At 40.5% G+C, this 26,874-nt stretch overlaps 1 protein-coding gene across 1 annotated transcript; it reads right to left on the bottom strand.

The window, feature by feature from the left end:
• Smp_168040 (hypothetical protein) lies at positions 1–26,110 on the bottom strand (the record flags this gene model as incomplete). Its single annotated transcript, XM_018792680.1, has 13 exons — positions 1–504; positions 1,407–1,645; positions 3,043–3,144; positions 4,058–4,259; positions 5,341–5,661; positions 10,331–10,774; positions 13,087–13,400; positions 15,244–15,396; positions 16,310–16,804; positions 25,398–25,650; positions 25,683–25,834; positions 25,872–25,922; positions 25,960–26,110. The coding sequence occupies 13 exons, from the start codon at positions 26,108–26,110 to the stop codon at positions 325–327; spliced, it is 3,057 nt and encodes a 1,018-aa protein (XP_018644353.1). The 3' UTR covers positions 1–324.
• Positions 26,111–26,874: the final 764 nt, after the last annotated feature.

Here is a 26,874-nt window from a genome sequence, read left to right as displayed (position 1 = left end):
TATAATTAACAAGGCAATTCTGACTAGTTTTGATCCGCATATAATTTTGTAAATTCAAAACGCATGATTGTAATAATATTGGATCACAGAATGTTCGTAGGCACAGCAAACGATGAACTAAATAGGGGTATTGAAAGAGTATTACATACTGACAAAACTTGAGCATAATTTAAGTGAAAGTCATTAACTTTTCTACTAACAGATTGGCTGCGCTTCAGAGACGTGAATCTGAACGCGAAAGCGTTGAGATTGGAAGACTTCCCTAAGATATTCAGAGAATAAGAGATTCCATGAGACGAACATCTTTCTCAAAAATACAAATCTTTACTTGCTTCCACATACAGTTATTCCGAAACGAGAAATATGAGGATTGGGCTTTTTGCTATTTGAATTCATGGGGGAGTAAAACTGTCCATTGCTATTCAAATTAGGTGACGTGGCGTGTATATCAGATGATGTATTAAACTGATTGCATGTTAGACCATCTCCAAAAGCGTTCAAAGACTAAAATAAAAATAAAAAAGTTGAGAAACAGCATGTAGTCGACATAGTAACAAATGCTATACAAATGTAATACACACAGAACGATTATTTCGAGATTATACTACTCTTTTCACATAGAGTGTGATACCTGAGAAAAATGGATAACCAAAATAACTTTTATCTCATTTTATTTTCAAATAAGACATTATCTAAAAACTGGAGAAATAAGATACTTTTAGGAAAAATTAATTCAGTGAAAAATAAAATTATACAAAAAAAAGATGAATACTGCTCAGGAAAAATGTGAACAGAAACTAGATGAAAAGCTGCGGGTAGTATTTCAACAGTCAATTACAGGTCATCGGATGAACGCTACACATGGTACTTATCGAGAACAAAAATGCGCTTGTATGGAGGCTGTGCAAATAACCAAAACAGGATTAAATGAAACGAAAATGCAACCTGACTTCTTACTGATGTTTTTACAACTGTTGGGAACAAATATCGTAGTGCTTATATGTTGTAGTGAGGTGCTACAGATATAATGTTAACTGAAATGGTACTAAGTTATCTGCTAAGCAGAATGCTAAGAGTTGCTCATTTAAAACGTCTTGAAAGTTTTCAAGAAATTCAATGTAAGGAGCAGGACTTTCTTTACAAAATAATTTAAAACGAAAAACTGACACGGAACATACTTGCTGTTGCAGATGAACGCGAGCATCGAGATCGGACAACGGTTCTACAGATAAACGGTCGCCAAAAAACTTCGCTAAGTGCAGTGAATCCTCGATATTTTGAAGTTTTATTAGTACGCTACAGCTGCTTGGACTCAAAACATGAAAACTAGTAAGTTTGAAATGAGTTGATAAAATGTTTTGCAGACTATGAATGCTTGTACTGTTCCATCCTAAGAGTGGCTGCACCAGCAGCCATTGACCCTGAGCTTCACCAGATAGGGTACTCGAAGGGTTGTTTCTTGACACCGGAAACTTCAAGTTACTCTCTAAAGCACATCGTTGTTGATTATGTATTAGTTGCCATTGATTATGAGTGGATCGGAAATTTGAACATGATGGATTTATAGCAGATGAAGACCAGGTAGAAGACCAATTACCAGATATTTTGCAAGTAGGAGTGCGTGTGAAGTTGCTCATTTTAGAAACTGTAAATGGACAATTAGTATCAGAAAAAAGAAATATAAATTAAGCGCAAGTCAGCATGGAATAAGGAAACTCGCTAAATTAGCGGTTTCAAATATATTCACAGATAGAAAAATAGATGGAAATACCAACCAACTGTAACCGAAAACGATTACATTGATATATTCCGTAACTTATATGCAACGTATAACCTAGCATTGTCACACCATAGCATAGCGAGATAATTCCAGTAGTAAAATCAGTGACTATAAGTGGTAGATGAAAAGATTGTTCACAGAAGATATGATCCGAGAAAATTAAATTGGTAGGGTAAAAAATTGCTTTTAAGGTAATTGAGAGACTTAGGATCTAAGGGAAGACAAAGAGTAAATGTACCTGCACCGTTGCGAACGATCCTGAGCCATATTGCCCAAAGTCTTCAATCATTGGTTACGATTATCACGGACAACAACCAGGTGATTTGTACCTTTCTACACGACTTAGTCCAACTGTCAGTGACTTCATGGACTGATATCACGTTCTAGTTCGGCCGCCCGTGGCTTTCTCTCAACCTATTCTTACACTGACTAGCATCGCGTGTTGAGGTAGGCGGTGATCGGGCATACATGACACATCCTATACACCTCGGTAGATGAAGGTTCATTACCGCATCAACCGAATGGTTATCCCTACGTAGTACCCTCCATCTAACCTCAGCGTGGTCTACTCAGTGGTTCCGATGTATATAAGTAATCCGTCAAAAACGTCTATAGTACAATACTAATAACCGACAAATATGCTCTACCTTTAGAGGCCACGTTTCACAACCACAAAGTAAAATAGAAATGATGAGTATATTCCCTCATTAGTTGGCAGGCGAACATCTAGTCCACACCATAAGCGACGCAAGTGAGCCTTGTCTTCACTTCCCATCGTGTTTAGGGCCCGAAGGAATGAGTATCCAAGAATCTAACAATTCAGTGAACGTCACCAAAATCCATTGTTTATTAACCTTTTTGTTTAAATAGTTGGTAGGTATCACTGTTGTTCTCGTCAGTCCTTGGATATCATGTCAAGCCATATTCGATTAACTTTTCTTTTTAACAATTGACTGACAGCTTCTCTAGATTTTCGACTTGTAATGTATCGAATATACAATTGTCCCACTGTTGGATTACCCTAGAGAAAGCCGGAATTTAAACAAAAAGTTGAACTAACAAATCTGATATATACATACTCTAGTAAACGACGGAAACAATTTAAAAGCTATATAGAGCATTTAGTCACCTCGCCAGTATGAGTGCAGTAGTGAAACAAAATTGATAGAATTTTGACGGCTTAGTAATCAACGAGATCTATTCTGTGTTTCATGGACTTTTACGTTACTGAGGATGAAAAGAAAGTATTTTATTTTACATACCTGATCCATCCATGATGTTTTTATCGAAATTTTCACCACAATGTGGTGAAGGAGCAATCCATGTTCCAATAGCAGGAAACGAGTTATCAGAAATATCGGTACCTAAAAAGCAAACAAAACACAAGACAAAAATTTGTTTTTAATCTAGTACGTAAACTCGAAATGCTGATAGACTGAAAAGTGATACCTACAATTCGGTTGATGCGGTAATGAACCTTCATCTACCGAGGTGTATAGGATGTGTCATGTATGCCCGATCACCGCCTACCTCAACACGCGATGCTAGTCAGTGTAAGAATAGGTTGAGAGAAAGCCACGGGCGGCCGAACTAGAACGTGATATCAGTCCATGAAGTCACTGACAGTTGGACTAAGTCGTGTAGAAAGGTACAAATCACCTGGTTGTTGTCCGTGATAATCGTAACCAATGATTGAAGACTTTGGGCAATATGGCTCAGGATCGTTCGCAACGGTGCAGGTACATTTACTCTTTGTCTTCCCTTAGATCCTAAGTCTCTCAATTACCTTAAAAGCAATTTTTACCCTACCAATTTAATTTTCTCGGATCATATCTTCTGTGAACAATCTTTTCATCTACCACTTATAGTCACTGATTTTACTACTGGAATTATCTCGCTATGTTATGGTGTGGCAACTTGAACCGATGCACAAGTGCCAGGTTATGAGTAGATGACTGATCAGGTGACAAAAGTTTAGTTCAGGTAGCACGTGTAGAAACGTTATTCGGAGTAAAAACCTTGTTTATCCGTTATATTGATGACTAGGAGGAAGAGGTGATTACTTTAAGTAAAACAATTCGGATGGAACGACTAATATACTTCTGATTACCAGATGAATCTGCGATATGAACACATCATAGTCCCAGTTGTGGTATTTTGTCAATTTCCTGCATTTGTTGCGCATTTTGTGTACAATATTCAAAACCAATCATTCTGACCTTATGAAGTATAAACAACAGTTGGAGTTGAGAAAAATACCTTTCATAAACAACTAACCGTTCGTCGGTAATAAAGGGGTCTTTACAGCTTGTGTTACAGAATCTTGAGTACGAGTTATGTTAAGCTGTGCTCGCTTTCCGTGTAATTGAGTTTCAATTTGTTGCATTTGACCTTGAAGTTCAACAAGTACGTCCGCATACTGAGGTTGTGAACGAAGGGCAGGGTTATTGTGATACATATTTAATTGATGTTGAATACTCTGTAAGCAGAAAATAGAAGAGTAATCAGGATGATAAGAAACAAGATCAGATCATTTCAACACAAGACATACAGCTCAGTGGGTGTTTTTCCGACGAAATTAGTTATTCAGCATGCGTTGTTATATAGATTTTTTATTATAAACACCGGTTGGGGAAATGTAACATTTTTAAACGTGCATACGGTTAATCTAAATCATGAGTATTTCTAGAAGTCACTACTTGAATTGAGAATGTCATAGCTCGATAATGGCTGGTTGCAGTAACGAAAAAACAAAAGAGGTTATGTCGGCAATCATTATATTTCATTTGAACCTTCAAGAAACTGTAGGTTCTTCAGTTCCATACAATTTGTTTTAAAAAAGTTCACACTTCTCGTGATTCAGTTGCTGGAATATTTGTTATCGATACACAGTCTTCTGCTACATTTGAAGAGATTATGATATCACCTAGACCAGCGAAAGGAACCAAAGTCAGGAAAGCAACAACAGGATAAGCTACATTATTGACTGTGCCCCCAGCCCTGCTAACTAGTAGAAAAGACCAGATTCAGACGAGGGAAAAAGATATTCCACAAACAGCCTGGAAACACAAACAAACAAACACACAACTCAGGCGTACATATACGATATAAAAATGTCCTTGGTAAATGTCACAAAATAGAGTATTAAAAGAGGAGACGAACCAATGATATTTAAAGTCCTTTTAAGTGAGAAATACAATCTGAGGGTATAAATGGGTGCTTTCGGCGCGCAAATGAAATTACAAAAATAAGACGTTTACCAAGTTATTTCTGGGGATCTAGCATCCCCAACATCTTCAAAAACCTTGGAATAACTACCAAACATTCTGTGTCAAGGTTTGCCAAGGACAAGAATTTTACACAAATCAATTTCGTATCTACTAGACAAAAAATTCAGTAACTCGAAACACATCCCGGGAGGAAATTCGCTTTAGGATTGTAAAAGGAATTTGGTAAGCCAAAAATAAAATTAGTGATGAGTGGAATTTCTAGGTCCTAATGACAACAAACAGGAAGAAATGCAATAAATAGGCGTATGAATTTGAATCAATCCTACCCACTTGATGTTTTTTCTGCAATTCAATCATGGAGTTTATGATCGAAATTTGACGGGGCGACCTTTTTGTTGAGTTTTGGTTTAAAGATATTGGTCCAGTCGATGTACGGCTATTTTTGATGGGACATAAACTAGTAATAGTTGGCAGGCTAGTGCTTGAATGTGGATTAGCGGACGATGAAGTTTGAATGTTGGAATTAACGCTTGATAAGGAAAGAGGTGGAGGCTGTCCCAAAAGCGAACCACCACAAGTTCCCACTGTGGCACTTCCGTTCGTCTGTACACCTAACGGACTTGGAAGGGAAAGGTTTAAAGCTGATCGAACCTAAAGGGAAATTAAAAATACTATTAGTCCTCGAGTACAAATGAGTGACAAAAATTGAAGAACATAATCAACGGATTTTGTTTCAGGTAACTTAATAAAGTTAAGGAATAAATTGTTTTCACTGTGGTGTGAAAAGTTTCATAGCAACTCGGACCCAGTCACAGTAAGAGTGAAAAATCTGCCATCCCTTATTTATATTTATTTATACACATAAATATTGGTACATGGAAGTACCAGATACATATGCGCCACACAAATCAAATGAGATTTGTGTGAGGACTGTGATACTACCCAGGTGCCCAAACTGAAGCAGGTGGTCTTCTTAGGGGGCCACACCCCGAGCCTTTCACCTAAAGGTCTGATCTACAAGGCAGTGGAGCATCGTGAGGCGATGCATTCCCATGGTAGCCGGTGACCAACAATTGATTCATACGTCATTCGTTCCCTCAGGATACTGGAGCCCATGTGCACCATTGGTTTGGAATAAGGGTTTTCCAACTCCCCTAAGTGGACTTTCCGTGCCCACCAACCCGGTTAAAGCGCCAGATATTCGCTTTTCGTCCTCTCAATTTCGTATACAACACCCCCGCCACGAGAAGGCAGTGAGTAGGACTTCCCTGGCAGAGGCTATATTACGCATGGCCATGTGAGAGTATTTCGAGAGGGAGAGCGGACTCTCCCCACTCTCGGCCATACCAGGGCATTCGGGGGCTTACTTGCCATTCCTACGTAGTACCCGTTTCCTAACAACTGCATTACTGGCTCGGTGGTTTCAGGATATACGAGCAATTCTTCGAAGACACCTATGATCGAATACTAGTAGCCTACGAATGTCCTCTACTCTTCTTGGCCATGTTTCACTGACATAAAGTAGGACGGAACGAACTGTTGCGTAGTAAACCCGTCCTTTGGTTGCTAGACGAATATCTCGCTTACGCCATAAATGACGCAAGTTGGCGAGAGCTAGACGAGCCTTCTGTATCCGTGCTGAGATTTCGTCACACACCAGACCACAAGGGCTGATGAGACTCGCAAGATAAGTGAAGCGGTCAATACGCTCAACTACTTCACTCCCTATCATTAGTTCAGGTGTCGATGCGACCCAATCCTGAAGTAACATTTTGCACTTCGAGGGAGAGAATCGCATTCCGAACATGCCTGCATAGTTGCTTATAGTGGTCAGAAGACTGCATTTTGTCAGCGTCTTCACCAAATAGAACTATGTCATCGGCGTATTCTAAGTCAACAAGTGAGCCTCCTGGTAAAAGTTCAACTCCTGGAGATTTAGATGATGAAAGTGATATCTCTAAAGGCATGTCGATGACAAAATTAAACAAAAATGGGGAGAGTGAACAGCCCTGACGAACACCAATTGAGGTAATCAATTCTGATGACAGTTCGCCATAGGCTCTAACTCGACCAGTTGTGTTCGAGTAGAGAGCCTTTAAAAGGTTAATGTACTTCTTTGGTACTCCTTTCAGTGACAAACATTGCCATGGAACCTCATGATCAACAGAGTCAAATGCCGCCTTAAGGTCAAGAAATACTACTATTGTGGGACGTCTGAATGTATGTCTATGTTCTAGGACCTGACGTAGAGTGAATATCTGGTCTATGCAACCACGTCCAGGTCGAAAACCAGTCTGGTTTTCTCTAGTCTGCTCTTCACGAGCTTTGGTTAGGCGTCCAAGTATTATTGAAGCTAATGTTTTAGACACTATATTAGTCAAACTGATCCCTCTGTGATTGTCACAAGAGGACTTTTGTCCTTTCTTATAGACTGGCACAGTCAGTGATTGGGACCAGTCAGATGGAATTACGTCCAGTTCTCAGATTCAACCCAAGAACTCAGTCAATCTCGCTGCTAGTACTGGACCACCATCCTTAAAAATCTCAGGAGTAAACCTGTCAGAGCCTACTGCCCTTCCTCGCTTCAGATTTTCTATAGCTTTTTCCACCTCGTAAAGAGTGGGAGGATTTACATTAACTTGCCATTCAAAACGACTGGGGATCGTGGGTAACTAAAGTGTAGCCGAAGGCCAGTTGAACTGATCCCTAGTGTTCTGCCCATCGATCCAATCTCCTGGATTGAGAATGAATGATATGTCCAACTTTATCTGAGATAGTTGAGTTCCTAATACCGGTTTCTTTAACAAGTCTGAACAGTTGTCTACTGTTACCTATTGCCGCTGTCTTTTCCATCTCTCTTGCTTTCGCTACCCACCACTGTTCGCGATCATCGAGTAGGCTTCTTATTAGCCTGTGCTTAAGTTGACTCCGCTTTTCGTTATGTTTACAGCCAGATGGGAAGAGTTTTCGAGCATCTATCAGTGCGGTAGATGCTGTTGAGATCCAATGTTTCTCCCTAACCTTATGGTTTATCATGCTAGCAGTTATCACTGCTGTTTCCACAGCTTTTCGAATGTCATTCCACGCTGCCTCGGGGTGGGTACAACTTACATGGCTGCCTAACTGTTTTTCTAGTTGTTCCTGAAATACATTCTTAGCTTGCCTACCATTAAGTAGAACCCTGAGAGGTTTCCCTGCAGACAGATACGTGCACGCACTATAGCATGATCTGAGTCTAAACATGTGCTCCAGAATGAGCGACAGTCTTCTATCGAGCCCCTGCACTGGTGGCTGATAGCGATGTGATCTAGTTGGGTCAAACGTTGGGACGAATTCGGGGGTCGCCATGGCAAAAGATGTTTTTCCTTATGCTTAAAGTTAGTATTTGCAAGAAACAGACGGTTATCTGAGCATAGCTGCAACAGACGGTCGCCATTATCTATCCTTTGAGCCACGACACCATGAGATCCACACCCAGGTGTCTTTCCCTATCGCTTAGTTTACCTACTTGAGCATTGAAGTCACCAGCCACTATTACTACATCAGAACGCCTAGCTTTTCGGAGAAGGTCGAAAAGTTTCCTGTAAAACTCATCTTTTATATCATCTGAGCTGCAGTCAGTGGGAGAGTAGGCAGAGACGACGAAGAGGCAACGACGAGTTTCCCTATCTTTCCCAGTCCTTACTGATCCGTTTAGTCGGACAGCGCATAGACGACTGTCTACTGGAATCCAGTCTAAAAGAGCTAGTTCTGCCCTAGGATTTAATGCTATACCTACTCCAGCGAGGCCACGGGGAGCAGCATCAGGACTTCCAGATAAATCAAGCGTGTATCGAGATGGTTCTTTATTATGACATAGTGAGGTCAAATGAATGACGCTACACGGATCTTGTATGCGCGTTTCGGAGACGCAGCACAAATTGATGGTGCGAGATTCTAAAGTCCTAGCTAAGGAGGCCTGTTGTCCCATTTGGCATTATGTTCGGACGTTAAAAGTTCCTACATGTAGTTTACAGCGTGGTTTCAGGAGACCGGGAATAACGTTCCGTGTACTCAAATCGTTTGCCCTAGAGGTGCGAGGTGATAGAAGGACGTGGGAAGGGTTAGTCGTGGAGATAAGAGTTATTAGGTGTAGGAAGGATTAGAATGTGACCAACTTGGTCTCGTGTGCAGTTACGGGTATGAGGGCTAATATCACTTCCCGGCTGCCCACGCCGTGGAAGGGTTCTTGTAGAGGTACCTGAAAAGAAAATTGGATTAGAAGTGGTCTTAATGACCTGGGAGCGTGACCGCAGTGCCCAAGGGACAACTGCTTCAGGCCGGTCATGCACGGCCTTTTTGTGGGGGATTTCTGACGTGTTAGCTGCGTTCTTCAAAGGACCTTACCGCCGGAAATCCGTGAGGTAAGGTGAGGCGTGACATTTTCAGGGTCAACCTTTTCTAACCCCTTCATTCCTTGTAAGAAGGCAGCATCACTGCAGATGCTGGTTGTCCGAGGGAAACACATTACTGATGTCACACCCCTCTACAGTCAGCAGTACGACTTCGCCATCAGACCTTGAGTTGCTGCTTATAGTCTTACCGTTCTCCAATCGACCTGCCTGACATGGTAGAACCTACAAGAACATATGTTCGAGTCAATATAGCTCGGTTGGGTCATCACGACAGGCAAGCTCGACCACCACGTCAAGGTAGTAGCTACGGTCGAGGTTTTAAGTAAAACCAGTAGGTCAAAATGTTTAAGTTGAAGGTCACACTGAGAGGGTTAATCAGTTAGTCAGATACCAAGATACAGGAAATAAAACCTATGAAGCTTGAGCTAATTTTATAAACTAAAGACGTACAGATAATACGTTAATTCAAAGCATATCAAAAAACTATAACAGAACAGCGTTCAGACAGTTAACAAAGTGGTCGAAATTTTGAATCTTTAATTCAGTGAGGTCTTAATCTTACTGAATAAAACGGTTGAATATTCAGGCCTAGACTTGGCGATCCAACAAACTAAACGATTTAAATAAACTAGTTAGTTCACCTCCAATAGATGGACTCAGTCCACTGATTAGAGCCTGTCATTTATTCAATGCACATAAAATATAATGATCACACAATAAAATCAATAGTAAATCAAGGAAACATTTTGAAAAAGCATCATTTAGGAAATCGATATCCTAGAAGCACATTTAGTCCAAAAGATAAGTCAGTAATTGGATAACAGCTGAAGGAAGTATGATTAAAAGAGCGGTGTTGTACATAAAGTAGACATGATATAACCGCATATGCAATTATATAATGCAGTAATTTGGAGTGAACATATTACCTGTTGTGTAATTTGCTGTCGCATGAATTGAGAGTTAGGAACTGGTTGCACAGATAAAAGTTGAGTTGTATTACTCTGTGTAGACACACACAACCCTGACTGCTTCAAACGATGATTTTGTGCAGAAACCGAAGAGTTATTTCCAGAAGGTGCAAGCTGTGATGAAGACGTATGATTCGACAGCTGGTGCATGGGTCCGTTTCTTGTTACGTGTTGAACGCTATTAGCTCCATAATTACGATTAAGCTCTGGAGGTTGTGTCATGGCATTTATGGCCTTATTGGTGCTGTAACGCTCCCGTAATTCAACTATAGCTTTATCTGGTTCCATATTGGAGGCAATTAACGCAGCATGTGCATCTTCTCTCTTAAATCCTTGGCTCATTAAATATTTGACCAGATCTGCGCGATAGGTATTACTGTATGGGTGAATTAGTAATCGTTCCTGTGGAAAATAAAAGAATTTTAATCACGATATACATATATATGCTACTTAACGTGAGCAACGTCAATTCACCTGAAAAGAATTTTTAGTTTTATTTATTTAAGCACATAAATATTGGTACAAACGGGTACTAGATATATATGTGCCACACAAATCTCATTTGATTTGTGTGAGGGCTATGATACTGTCCGGGTGCCTAGACTGAAGCAGGTGGTATTTTAGGGGACACAATCGGGGCCTTCGACCTAAAGGTCTGATCTACAAGGCAGTGGAGTAGGAGGTGCAATCGCATGGTAGCCGGTAACCAACAATTGATTCATACACCATTTGTTCCATCAGGATACTGGAGCCCATGTACACCATTGGTTTGGAATAAGGGTTTTCCAACTCCCCTAAGTGGACTTTCCGTGTCCACTAGCCCGGCTAAAGCGCCGGACATTCGCTTTTCGTCCTCTCAATTTCGTAAAAAACAGTAGGGCTACGAGCAGGCAGTGAGTAGGACATCCCTGGCAGAGGCTATGTACGCGCGGCCATGTGAGAGCATTTCGAGAGGGAGAACGGACTCTTCTCACTCTCGGCCGTACCAGGGTATTTCGGGGCTCTGAATAGTACGAAGTAAAGTGATTTAAAGTCTTTTGTTATACGACCCGCACATCCTAATTGCTTTGTGTTCTTCGGATACATTACCTCAATCGACTAGTCCCCAAAATCAGAATACGGCTTGGACAGGTGCGTAATTATATATCACAACAAGTCAAATCTAGTGAGATAAAATCACAGTAAGAAAAACGTTAGTATTGTTATGATTTCTTACAAGTATATCCTAGAACCTCCAATTATCTGCTAGCGCTGATTAGCTAAAATTGGGTCAGTGTGTTCTAACATAATCCTGTATGGAACATGTTTTAATCCAATCAATGTCTTGCTAACAAGTACAGAAAACATAAGATACTAGCAGACAATACTAAGAAATGGTGGATAAAACTTTCTTTTAAGATGAATAAATGTAGATGGACTGAAGTTACAGTCATATCACAGAGAAAATTGGGGAAACTGTAAAAAAACATATAGACAGTATTGATATGATGCATTGCATTAAATAACTGTTTTCAAAACTAACGAATTACATCAAAACAAATAGAACGACGAATATTGTAAAGCTGGAATTTTCGGAACTAGTTTTCGAACTATTTATGGATTGGGTAGGTAATAGTTTTCTCATCCTTAGTAGGTTTTCGGATTTCGGGATCGAACAATTCAAAAAGGACATTACCAACATATATTGGAAACAGAAAGGCTTCAACTCTCCTGCCAATTATTAAACGGTGTGTAACCAGGAGCGAAAATTCACGCAGGCGATTGGAAGGAGTGTTGGTGTCTTTATGTACACAAATATATTCATCGTAAGTTGGTACATGAGGCACTTTTTAGACCCAACAACTGGTGTCCACACTAACAACGTAGAACCTATGTGGGCCAGATTGAAAAATTTTTCTCGAGCTTATAAAGCGTCTACAGGTCAAATGATGGATGAGCCTATATATCGGACATATCATGACTATAATATTGAAAACCCCACTGAAAATCCATTACTATTCATGTAAAAACTACTTATACATTCAAAATTGTTAATTATTTTACAATAAATTATTCCTGTATATCAACTGTATTCTAATTAGCTTAATGATTATCAATGTAATCTAAGAATCGCTGTCGGAATATTATGCTACTCCATAAAACAATGGAAACTGGCCGCTGACTTCCTGGTCTCAAAGCAAGGATAGAGGACTAATAGGAGTTTAACTGTGTCGACTCTAAGTCAACAGTGCTGGACAGACGTATAATTGGTCAAGTCAGGGACACTATGCTACATAAGTAGCAGAAGCGACATAGTCAAAATTAGGATCCTCATTAGTCACTTTGGCGCGTGATATTGGTTAGCGTCTCAAGATGCAACAGTAACATACAATAGATGTTTTGTACGATATGTATTTTAATCTGTTCTAACTTATTGAGATACGAAAGCTCACTATGGTTTTGGTTCTCATATCATTACTTGAGCAAACAATTTTATGGATTTCATAAAAGTCAGAGTTACTTGTTACGAAATAAATGCAAATCTATATTATGTAAGCTCAATATCCTTTTAGTGTTAGGCTAGAAACTAGACTACTTACTTCCTCCCCATATGCCGGTACGCAGCTCAGACCAGCATCGATTGATAAGTACAACAAATTATTTGGTTGAATATAAAATCATGTAATCCTAAACTTTTTAATGTCATTTCAACACATTAAAAAAGAAATACTTACAGATCCCTGAGGAAGTGAGTTAGTAGTCATGAAGTTCTGTTGATGCCTAACATCATCTGAAACAGGTGGGAAGTGAGTTTGTATGGGACTTATTAAGCTGGAAGCACCAAGAGTCCCCCAAGTGGTGCTGACTACGCTACTGGGTGACGTGTCCCACGAAACAGTACCATTCGAATTGACACCGGACCTCAAAAAGTTCGAATCCGGATCCCATGAGAACTCGTCCGGTGGATTGTGTGTCGGAACTATGGGGCGGGTACTACCAAGTACAGGACGACCGTTGGATTGTTGAACATTTCCACTATTCCAAAAAGCTAAATGTATGCAAAACCATTAGGTTGGTAAGCTAAATTATCATACGATGATGAAAATTTAACATCAATATATTCCTAGTATCTACCAACAATGATGAATATCGGAAATTAAAAACAAACATAACACAAGTGAGGCTGTGATGATGATTTCGAAGCGTATCGAGAGTTACTTGCGAATATGAATGAAACAGATACACTAATTGACTTAACTGATAAACCATAGAATACGGAAATTATTTAGAACCGATTATTCCGAGAACAATGAAATATGTAATCGTTACATCCGCTTGATATACGTCCACTAGTAATACAACTCCGCTTAGCTCGATCGAATTCAGTACAAAAATAAGCGGGATATATATATATATATAATCTCAAAACCAACTACACTAATGGAAAACGAACAAAAAGCAAATGTTTATCTACGATTTATGTGAGAAACGTCTACTGAGCGCAGGGTTAGCTGGTTAAACAAATTTATCATCTACAAACGACTGTGAGTGATGAATGGTTTCTAAAACAATCAGTCAGGTCAACACATCCTTTAACCACTACGTTGATCTGTTTGGAGTCAATCTTCTTAACAGAAACATCACGAAGTTCAGAATAATCATTTTTATACGTCAGAAAAATATACTAGGAAAATAGGCGAAACCTGCCATATTGATTGGATTTGTGAACTAATGGATTTTAAAGAGGTAGAATTAAGGTGATATTGATAACTCAATTGTTTTACCAAGATATTAAGTTCGGCTACCGTATCTCCACACAACTAATGATTCCTTTCATCTATCACATGTTCCATCTACTGTCTTGATAACTAATTTATTTTAAGTTGTAAAGAACTCAGTGGTTGAGATCTGGTTATCGTTTCAGTTGCGTGTTTAATGTGTTCAGTTACAGGTTTTCATACATTTACTCAACCTGAGTGTATCGATAACCCGCGTAAACGGGTGGGTATATCAACGTAGCGTATTTGTCTCACTTGCCGTACTTTGCATCAACAGAACACCGACCTTAAGTCTAGATATGGTTCTTACGATTTTCATGTTGAGCTTCAGTTAGACACTGAATGGTTATGGACTATCAGACTTACAATGTTAAATTATTAAGATCGATTCTAGTAGGATAATCACATGAGATTGTGTCTTGTCCTATATGCAAAAAAGATTATAGGTTAAGACTAGTCATAATTAGTTATAACCACTCCATAAAAACTTATGAAATCCTCTAATTTGCTGCTGAGAGTTGATCACGGCGTGGTGCATTACTGTTGAAGAGGCGAATTTATCGGATAAGGATTTAATTCATAATGTAACTAAATGGTTTGAGATGCTATCGGATGTCTTAAAGTTTAAGTCCGACAGTCATCCTCCAATTTTCTTTGAATTCTGCATGAATGGCAAGACGTACATTGAGAAAACTGGGATTTATGTTCTTACTTAAGCAGTATCTTTTCATAGTTTTGCCCTAATTATGCTGTTTCCTTTTTTACGTGCGTATAGATTCGTGTGGTGTGTTTTTAGCACTTCGCTGTACCAGGTATTTTTGTTTATTTCATATTAATATATTTCCAGATGTAAGCCAGAATTATTCTAAAAGTCATGAGGAAATTGGCGGTTTCAGCAAGATTTAAATTTTTTGACCGAATGGCTTTGTATAAGGCATAGAGCGATGAGCCTAACATTCCTGAGATATGTCGTTTGAGAGGATTAAGTAATTCGCATGACTTCATTGTGAAACAGTATAAACTGCAGGCACCCATTGGTTTATCGTTACCATATGATAACAAATTTCTACTATGAGGGAAATAATGGGTTGGAGGTGACAAAAAACCACTTACTTTCCTGGCTGGAACCAACTGTTACTAATGGGCATCTATGAGTGATACCTCCACTAACACTATCTTCACTATCGGTCACACACACAGAGTTCCATAATAAGCTGTTATGGTCTGAGGATTCCGAGTGGCCGAAATTCCAGTTTTTGGACAATCCTAAATAGAAACAAATAAACACAGGAACAGATTTACATGCATTTACATCTATAATTGGTACAAAACCAACCTTTAGTAATTAACTTAGGCCCTCGTACACATCATGCGTTAACTATATCGGTAAGAGACCATCGAAACGTAAAATTATGACAAAGTCAAAACATAAACTTGAGCTTGAACGACCCACTAAACAACCGCCGACCACAAAATAACAAATAGAAATGATCTATGGTGCTAAAACTAGGGAGTTAGAGTTAGGTTGAAGGTTTATATCACAGATTCACCCCACCTACAATGCAAGAATGTTTAGTTATATAGTTTGATAAACTTATCCCAAGAACTGAAGAGGCATTACCTTATATCTCATTGACCCATTTAGCCAACCAGGAAATATTACGCATGAATGAATAGTTTATGTAGATCTAGAATGACTTCATTAACAAAGTAAGGTCTGAGATACGGGTAGACCCATATTACCAACCGATAGACTGAAGGTAATGCCTCTTGCATTGAGTAAAATTTATCCGTGAATATAACCACAAAGCATTTTTGCATTACAGCCTGAAAGTCCGTGATGAAAACACTAAAGCTAACTTTTTCCTCTATTTCACTATGGGTAAAAAAAAGTAGTGCATTGATATGTGTACTGGGACCTTGGAGCGATTTCCACGCTCCTTATAGAGTTCAGATCTACCATATATTATACAACCGCCAACTAGTGGAAATCAAAACGTGCACAAATGCTCAAAAGTGTAAGTACAAATGCAACAAACCAACGATAGATAACGGCTACAAACTAAAAGAATGATACATTTGTTCTTATACACTTATTTTAAATCAGGCTTTTAAAAATACATAGTACGCAAATCAGAATGAACAATTTAAACTACTTAGTGCTTACTATTTTTATTACCTTCCCAATCTCGACAAGTATTAAGACGGTTGTTAAGTGGCATTGGTGTTGCACCTCGAGAATTGGCGTTCATGTTACAGTTTATTAAAGCATTAGAATTAATATGGGTGGCAGACGAAACATCACGGTAAGCCAAGGAATGTGATTCTTCCTGCCAAGCAGCCGAGCGTCCACCTAAACTTTCATAATGCATTTCCCATATTCCTGTTCCTGTTGGTGGTCCACTTGCCCAAACGTTAGAATCAGTTGAGTGGATATGAGATATCCTTCCACTTACATACCCAGAAGGGCAAGCCCCCGGTGTAGGTGTAGTTATGCCACTGCGATTCACTTGGTCACTCAATTTTAGATCTAACGGCTCCCAAGGTGTTGCTTGATCAATTGGTCGTCGCCCCCAACCCTCGTTTGTATTGATAAGTCGGTCACAGAGTTGTTCTGTTGAGAACGCAACATCATTCTCGTTAGCACAGCCAACGGACGTTTTGACTTGAGACGCTGAAACAAAAACAATTTCCACATCAACAGATTATTATTTAAAGAACTAACGTATAATCTACCTGAATATATATTTTCAGTCGGTTCAATTCAGTATGTAGTGAACACCAACTTTTTAAATACACCAAGCTACAGTTAGAGATGAGTGAACTGAAATACCAATGCAGAAACTGAAAACTGAGGGCAAAATAGCACAATATTTGATCTAGTGCTAAGTAGGTTTTGTCTCTGGCTAAATTTAAGTTTACGGTGGCATTTCAGAAGTCCAGAGAGTTAATTGTACTTTCTGGGTTTTCCACATCAGCGTGTGTACCACATTACAATACAACTATCATAGTTGTTAATGGCTCAAAATACAAGAGATAAAACTCGGGGTACCATAGTGATAAAGTCTGAAACGCAACAAACCATTATGACAAAAAAATAACCCGAATTGTTGATATGGGAAATAACGGTATTTTTTGACGTCGATGTTGCCCATGGTTGCGAAATCAGTTCATGATACGATGCTGTAAAACGTATAGCTTGGTCAGATCACATTTTGTGAAACAAGGGGATTCAAATTCAGGACATTTGTACACAACATGACCTATTGTATAATTGTAAGTCGACTGGCAAAGTTGTTACCATAAGATAGACAAACCTCAAACAGGTTTTAGTCTGTAGGATTATTTAAGACCTAGTGAATAGATGAAACTGTTCGTGATAAATTCAAGGAAACGAAATAAAACCTATCTTTTGATATCATAGGTGCACACTTCACTTTGCTGTGCATTGATTCTGACATATTACAGACTAGTCACTTACGACAATATCAGTCTAAGTGTTATAACTTGTGGCCGAGTGGATGCCTTGTTAACGTATGACGTGATAAAACCGCCAATCAGAGAGCAGCGAATTATCGATTGGAACAGTGACACACGAAAACCGTACGAGCAGTCTAGAGTGCTTATCGGTTCTGCTTTTGCCTAACCCAGTCAGTTAACTCCAGAACATCAATAACAGCCTCTGCGGTATAATTGCATTTCAAACATACTGAATTTATATACCTAACAGACTGACTACATCGTACCAATAAAATAGGAAATAACATTTGTACAAGATTTAGCCAAATATGGCTGTGAATGTGGGAGACAGCAATTAATAGACTAGGGATAACTCAAGAATGGTAAATCTTACAATAATAGTATATAGGTCAGAATAAAGCTTACCATAAAGGGAACATGAGTATGAATAGTTTAATTATTTAGCAATTATACGATAAAAAATATATGTATAATACTAGTCCATAGATGGATGCCAAAGTAACCATTCACTATTGTTATCGGGACACAACACTAAGTGGAAAATATCTGCCCTTGCTCTAACGTCAACCGACTGCGATAACATTTAGGGTTTTTCAGTACCAAATCTATTTTACTAGGTGTTCAAATAGCATGCTGCCTTGAGTATCATTGTTTCTCACCATTTCCTTAAGTCTTATAGGACAAAAGTGATGAAACCATATTATCCCTCTATTGTTACTAGTCACACAATTGCTTAATACATTTCTCTGTATTTGTGTCGATTATCTTTAACGTCAGCTAGTCCAATCTTGTGTGACACCTTTAGAATGTGAGGTTTAACTATCAAGATGGATACTTTTAAAACAAAGTATGGGAAGTCAGTTTTGAAATTTAGTTGGAGACGGGTTAATATTCATATTACAAATGAGTCAGTACTGAACTGCTTTTAGATTTGAAAACCAGTACAGTCGCTGTCAGCTACTGTCTAAATCATTTAATTTAGACTGTAGTGATCTACTTTTATGAAGAGAACGCGGTTGGTGTAATGGAAACATCTATTATTGTAACCAACTGCACCAGTGATTGTTTTACTGCACCTTTTCGTTTAATTGTTCCAAAAAAACACTTTCTCCGCGGTTTGTGACCTTGAACTTACATACGCACGGCAGCCTGTTTAACACGATCTCGGTATTATTTCGATACGAGATCACCAACAAATAAATCCTAACTACAATCTACAACCGTCCTAATATCTATCGTACTGAGGGATTTAACCTGGTAATTGGCAAGTGATTGGTCTGTAGTGGTGATCGAAGTCAACTGCAACTCGATATTACCAGTCAGTCAGTTACAACGTAGGACCAGGCACGTTTATGTATCGGTCCAAGTTGTCATACCTCGTTAGCACAAGATGAACACCGAATTCATTGACGTAGTTAATTTGATGGTGGTAATATATGAAGGAAAGATTGTATGTAAGGAAATAGTACAAGGCCCCCAAATGCCCTGGTATGGCCGAGAGTGGGGAGAGTCCGCTCTCCCTCTCGAAATGCTCTCACATGGCCACGCGAATATAACCTCTGTCAGGGAAGTCCTACTCACTGCCTTCTCGTGGCATTACTGTTGTTTACGAAATTGAGAGGACGAAAAGCGAATGTCCGGCGCTTTAACCGGGTTAGTGGACACGGAAAGTCCACTTAGGGGAGTTGGAAAACCCTTATTCCAAACCAATGGTGCACATGGGCTCCAGTATCCTGAGGGAACGAATGACGTATGAATTAATTGTTGGTCACCGGCTACCATGGGAATTCATTGCCGCACGATGCTCCACTGCCTTGTGGATCAAACCTTTAGGTGAAAGGCTCGGGGTGTGGCCCCCTAAGAAAACCACCTGCTTCGGTTTGGGCACCCGGGCAGTATCACAGCCCACACACAAATGACATGAAATGACGCACTACACTAACTACACTGCTCTCGTTCCTAATAGAAGAAAGACAATTTACATTATTATTATTATTATTACCTTATTATTATTATTACTATTATTGTTTACTACGTCGCTTTTTCACTCCCTTTATTTCCAAATTGTGTATCCTTCCTTTCCAACTTATGCAGTAGCTCGCCCATGGTGGAAACTCTGTCCTATCTAAACGATCTCCAATCACTGGTTGAAAGTGAATGCTTCCACCGATTACGAATACTGGAGCAGTCTTTCTGAAACCACGTACGCCGTTCAAGCTGTCTTCCTTCAACGTTCGCACACTAATGTAGATCAGACAACAGATGGGGCTGGCTATGTCTTTAGAAAGTCTTAATGTTGATGTTTGCTGTCTATCCGAGACCCGTATTCAAGACTCTAGTGAAGTACTACAAATTCGCTCTCCATCTGTCGCTTCGAAAAGCTTGTTTCACGTGCGCTTATCCGGGGACTCTGTGGCATCCTCGTCTCGTCTTGCAGGCGTTGGTGTTGCACTAAGCGCTAGGGATGAGGCAGCACTAATCGATTGGATCCCCATTACCAGTCGGTTATGTGCTGTTAGATTAGAAAGTTCCATCAAAGTGAGAAGAAACCAGTGTGAGAAACGGTGTCTTTTCGTCATCTCCGCCAATGCCCCGACAGATTGCAGCCCGTATGCAATCAAGGATGAGTTTTACCACTAGTTAACAGTTCTTCTCCAGAAAGCGCGTTCGACAGATATTGTAGTATTAGCCGGAGACTTGAATGCTCAGGTCGTGCGTCCAAGCACAGAAGAGAGTCGTTTAGGTGGCCAATGGGGACTTGTTGGTCGCAGGACAGATAACGGGGACCGTTTGCTGCAACTGTGCACAGACCACAACCTGTTTCTGGCTAGCACTAACTTCCGGCACTGTCATCGCCAGTCACCACCAAACGAGGCGGAAGTCCGCAAGGAACTCCAACTCTTGAAGCGCTACAAATCACCTGGCCCAGATGACTTACCTCCGGCTCTTTTTAAAGATGGTGGTGACTTTCTGACTAAGGAACTGACGGTGTTGTTTACAAAGGTTTGGGAGCAAGAAAGTGTTCCAACATCATGGAATGAGTCGATAGTCGTCCCTATCTTTAAAAAGGGTTCACGTTGTTCCTGCAATAACTACCGGGGGATAAGTCTACTTCCGATTGCGTCCAAACTATTGGCTTCTATCATTCTTCGTAGGTTGTTTAAAACCCGAGAACGATTGACTCGCGAGGAGCAGGCTGGTTTTCGTTCTGGTCGAGGATGCATTGATCACATCTTCACCCTCCGCCAAATGTTAGAACACCGTCATACTTATCGCAGGCCAACAATCGTAGTGTTTCTTGATATCAGGGCTGCCTTCGATTCGTTGGACAGGACTGTTCTCTGGGATTGTCTATTGAAGAAGGGTGTGCCTGAGAAGTTTATTAACATCTTAAAGGCCCTGTATACAAACACCTCAGACAGAATGAGGGCATACAACCACCTTTCTCCCTTGTTCCATTCAAGCAGTGGGGTTAGACAGGACTGCCCAATCTCACCATTCCTCTTCAACTTTGCCATCGATGACATCCTGGAAACAGCTCTGATGGATGTAAGTAATGGCGGTGTGGATATGTTGCCTGGAGAACGACTTCTCGACCTCGAGTATGCGGATGATATTGTCTTATTGTGCGATAATGCCCAAGGCATGCAATCCGCACTTAATCAGTTGGCAATCAGTGTCCGCAGGTACGGCATGTGCTTTGCACCCTCCAAGTGCAAAGTACTCCTACAAGACTGGCAGGATTCTCATCCTGTACTCACCCTAGATGGTGAGCAGATTGAAGTAGTTGAGAAGTTCGTGTATCTAGGTAGCTATATAAGTGCTGGTGGTGGCGTGAGTGATGAGATTGATGCACGTATAATGAAAGCCAGAGCGGCTTATGTCAATCTGGGCCATCTTTGGCGCCTTCGTGATGTTAGTCTGGCTGTAAAAGGTCGGATCTACAACGCGTCGGTGAGAGCAGTTTTGCTCTATGCCTGTGAAACCTGGCCTCTCCGAGTTGAGGATGTCAGATGACTCTCTGTGTTCGATCATCGTTGTCTCCGAAGGATTGCTGACATACAGTGGCAACACCATGTTAGTAATGCAGAGGTTCGGCATCGTGTTTTCGGGCGCAGAGACGATAATTCAATTGGTGTCACCATCTTGAAACACCGACTTCGGTGGCTTAGACATGTTTTACGAATGTCGTCCCAGAGACTTCCACGTCGTGCATTATTTGCCGACTCTGGGACTGGTTGGAAAAAGCGGAGAGGAGGTCAGTGTATGACATGGTGTCGTGGCATGAAAGAAAGCTGCAAAGGGCTAGCTTCTGTTGGTCCTTCACGACTCCCTGGCTGGGGTCCGAGAGTAATGCAACACAGTGGCTAGAGACGTTATCAGATATGGCTCAGAATAGAAGCCAGTGGCGAACCTGCTGTAACCTTCTTTTACTTTCTACATAAAGAGTGGTTCTAACTCTCTTAACTGAAAGAGTCTTCTGGTTGTACATTTCAGTCCGCCTTATCTTTTCATCCCTTCTCTTCCTACTTTCATTATTTTGTGTGGCGCATATGTATCTGGTGCCCTTTTGTACCAATATGTGTTTAAATAAATAAATTAATAAATAAACAGGAAGATATGAAGCAACTTTAATCTTATAGTTTAAGACAGAGAGTGTATACACCTACGCCATTGTGATCGATTCTGAGCCATGTCACACAGAGTCTCCAACCATTGGTTACGATAGTCACGCGGGCCACAATCAAGTAATCTGCATCTGCCAACATGGCTCAGACCAGAAGTTAGTGACTTCAAGCACTGATTCCACGTTTTGGTTTGGCCGCCCCTAACTCTCTTCCAACCATCCCCAAACTAGTCAGCAGTGCGCGTCGTGGCAATCGGTGTCCAGGCATACATAACACATGGCCCAACCATCTCAGTCGATGAAGATTCACAAACTCATCAACCGATTTACCATCATTTCCTAATACCCTGCGTCTAACCTCACTATTACTTACCCGGTGATCCCAGTAGATGAGAGCAATATTTCTAAGGCATCTGTGGTCAAATATTAGTAACTTGACAGCATCTTCTACTCTTAATGGCCACGTTCCACAGCTGTAAAGTAGAACAGAGCGAACTGCTGCGCAGTATACTCGTCCCTTAATTGATAGACGGATATCTCGTCTTCGCCATAGGTGACGTAAGTTGGCAAAATCTAATCGAGCTTTTTGAATCCGTGCAGAGATTTCGTCAGACATCAACCCATTAGGTCTGATCAGACTTCCAAGATAAGTGAAGTTGTCGACGCGTTCGACTACTTCACTCCCTATCCTTAGTTCAGGTGTTGATGCAGGCCAGGCCAGTCCTGGAGTAACAATTTACATTTAGATAGGGAGAAACGCAACGCAAACATCCTGGCATTATTACTCAGTTCTAACAGAAGACCCTGCATTTTGTCAGCGTCTTCACCAAACAGGACTATGCAATTTGCGTATTCTAGGTCGATAAGTGGACCTCCTGGTAGGAGATCGAAACCCGGAAATTCAGTCGACGAGAGCGTTATTTCCAGCAATAGGTCTATAATGAAGTTAAACAAAAATGGGGATAGTGGACAATCTTGTCGGACACCACTTGAGGTTGTAAAATCAGATGACAGTTTGCCATAAGCTCTCACTCGACTGGTAGTGTTCGAGTGAAGAGCCTTCAAAAGGTTTATGTAGTACTAACGTACACTTTTCAGTCACAGACACTGCCACAGAGCCTCTCGGTCTACAGAGTCAAATGCTGCTTTCAAGTCAAGAAAAAACTATCATTGTCGGACGCCGATAAACATGTCTGTGTTCTAAAACCTGACGAATAGTGAATATGTGGTCGATGCAGCCACGACCAGGTCTGAAACCGGCCTGATTTCCTCGTGTTTGCAGTTCACGAGTCTTAGTTAGGACGCGATAATTATTGAGGCTAGCATTTTAGATGCTATGTTAGTCAAGCTAATCCCTCTATGGTTATCACAGGATGATTATGGCCCTTTTTATTGGGATAATCAGTGATTGTGACCAGTCGGATGGTATTACGTCCAACTCCTAGATTTTAGCCAGAATATTAGTCAACCTAGTCGCTAAAATTGGACCACCATATTTAACGACCTCTGGAGCCGATCCATATGGACCAGCTGCTCTTCCTCGTTTCAGATTAGCTATAGGCTTTTGAACTTCAACTAGAGTCAGGGGACCTGCTTCATTGTTCCATTCAGACTGTTTAGGAATGGTGGATAACTGTAGAGTAGCTGAAGACCAGCTAAACTGTTCTCTAAAGTGTTCCACCCATCGCTCTAAACGTCTGGGCTGAGAGCACATAAAAGTTTTGTCTTTTCCGAGGTTGTCTCGCTTACAATTGACTTCCTAGTTCCGGTTTCTTTTATTAGTCTGAAGAGTTGTTTGATGTTGCCTACAGCGGCTACCTTCCCCATTTATTTCGTTTCCGTTGCCCACCACTACCCACGATCGTTCCGTAGACTTTTGTTTAACCTAGAACTGATTTGCTTTCGCTCTTTATCGTGTTCAGAGCCTGATGGGATGAGTTTACGAGAATCTATCAGTGCAATAGACTTGGATGAAATTCACTGTTTTTTTTGGGACCTTATGGTTTAAATTACTAATAGATGTTACTGCTGTTTCCACAGCTGTTCGTATGTCTTCCCAGGCAGCATCCGGGTCAGTCTCGTTTACAGAACTGCCTAGATGTGAACTCAGTTGTTCCTCGAACTTACTTTTGGCTTTCTCGTCACTCAGTTCAATTTTAATGGGTCTTAGTGTAGTTTTCCTGCGTCCAGTAGGGCGCAAACAAATGCGTGCTCATATTAAAGCATGATCAAAGTTTAAACATATATTCCAGAACGAGCGACAATCTTCTATCGAGTATCTCCAACGATGACTGATGGCAATATGGTCTATTTGAGTCCATCGTTGGTTTGGTGCAGGTGGTCGCCATGTTAGGCGATGTCTCTCCTTATGCTTAAAATTAGTGCTTGCTAAAAATAAACGATTGTCTGAGCATAGCTGCAACAGACGATCACCATTATCGGTTCGTTGAGCCGGAATACTAAAATACTCACTTAAATGTCTTTCTGTTTGATTTAAGCTGCCTAATTGGGCATTAAAGTCACCCGAAATGAATACTATGTCTGAGCGCTTAGCTTTTTGAAGAAGTTCAGGGAGCTTTCTGTAAAAGTCATCTTTCACTTCATCATGGCTGCAGTCAGTGGGAGCGTAGGCAGAGACGACGAAAAGGCAACGATGTGTCCCTATTCTTCCGAGTTCTTACGGAGCCGTTTAGCCGGACAGCACACAGGCGACTGTTAACGGGGATCCATCCTAGTAGTGCTTGTTCTGCCCTTGTACTAAGTGCTATGCCTACACCTGCAAGTCCACGAGAACTAGTCATGGGGTCGCCAGATACACGGAGGGCGTATTTTGTTAGCTGTCCATTTTGGCGAGGTGAGGTCAAGTGAATGACCACACTGGGATCCTGTATGCGTGTTTCGGAAACACAGCGAACTTTAGAATAGATATTTTGGGTTTGGAATGAAGCGAAAACACTGAGGTTTGTACACATGTAATGTTGGCACTGCAGCACTTTGACAGAATTATAATATGAAACCGGAAGCTTGAACCGTCTGTTGCATTCAACAGTCCAAATACAACGTCCTAACTTTAACTGAAATAACAAGACCCTCTGAGGTACAGATTTATAAGTTTAAAAAGATACGGCATATCGTGATGGGTTAAACTGAGGGAACTTACGTGATTCATCAGGGTTCCTAGGCGTAAGATTCAGGCCAGAAAGCATTGCAGTAACATAAGAAAGGCTACTAGCGTGGCTGCTATGAGGTATGTCGGAAGACCTGGATGTATCAGCCGAGACGCCCGAATCCGCAATAGTAACAGGCGTATCTGTGGGAGAACCAATACAATGTGTTGGACAAAACTTCCAAGAATCAAAATCACTAGTAACCCTTGGCGCTTGGAACACAGGATCGTGAGATGAGTCCCAGACCTATCGTATAGTTTCAAAAACAAGTGACTTACATCATCATAGATAAGTGGAACACTCTGTTTAGCTGAACTTTCCCAAAGTTGGTTATGAGTGCGTGACGACTTTGCTTCTGATACTTGCATATCACTCGACCAAATGGACATTTTGTCAGAGGGTCTCAAATGATTATTAGGAGACCAAGAAACTGAAAACAATAAGATTAAAACCTAACATATGTATACTTGTAGAATTCAGTTTGGAGTCGACAGATAGTTTTTCGGGTTGTTTTGGGGCTGGAAGAGCTTAAATAAATAACCGTATACAGTTTACCCATGTTGCCCAGTTTGGTATGAGAAGAGTTAGAGTCCGAATTGAGAGGCCAAATGCTATTATTAACTAGTTCCATATTAGAACCATTATTCCATGCGCCTAAGTTCAGATTAAAAAAATTGAGCTTGGTATGTTCTTGAGGTTCTGACATCTAATTCATTCAAAAAATAATACGAGAAAATATTCTTACCAGAAGATCGTCGGCGATAGTTACTCTGAATCAATAGTAAGCACAATTTTATCACATTATTAACGGAACGTTATAGCGCAACCAACCCTACAACTCGCAACTTGATAACAAAATTGTCGACCAGTCCTCAAGGGCAAAACAAGATGACGGAGAACTTTTAATATGGCCGGTAATTTAACATGACTAAACACATTTCACAGCCCAAACCAACTAAAGATTGAGATGTCCTGTTTCTCTATAGATTACAGAGTTTTAAACGAATTTAGAAAACTGATATTTTTTCGGATATCTCTCTAGAGAAAAAATGTGCTCATATATAGGAGAATATTGGAAAAAGTGTTTGTGATATTTTGACACCATTACACTAAAAAAACCAACACAACACAGAGTTTTGCGTAGTCTTTTATGTGCAGAAATCGTTGAAGTGTTCTAGAAACCATTCCGTACTTCCAGAGCACATGGTTTTAGACCAGATATGGGATAGTTTAGAAGTTTTTTCGTTATTGTTGATTATCGAGTAGGATATCGTAATTGTGGAACTCGTACTTTTCGCGTATATTGAAGAAAAATCAACATTATGAGGATCTCATTCCAAATACGGGGCTTTGAGACTGTCGATGCTGTGAGTCAATGAAGTGAGTCGTGATGTTGACTGCTGTCAAGTGTAAGCGTATATAGCCTCTGCTAGGGATGTCCTACTCACTGCCTTCTCGTGCCACGGGTAT

Source organism: Schistosoma mansoni (assembly GCF_000237925.1).
Source record: "Schistosoma mansoni, WGS project CABG00000000 data, supercontig 0221, strain Puerto Rico, whole genome shotgun sequence".
NCBI classification, from domain to species: Eukaryota; Metazoa; Platyhelminthes; class Trematoda; order Strigeidida; family Schistosomatidae; genus Schistosoma; species Schistosoma mansoni.
This window is presented reverse-complemented; position numbering and strand designations above follow the sequence as displayed.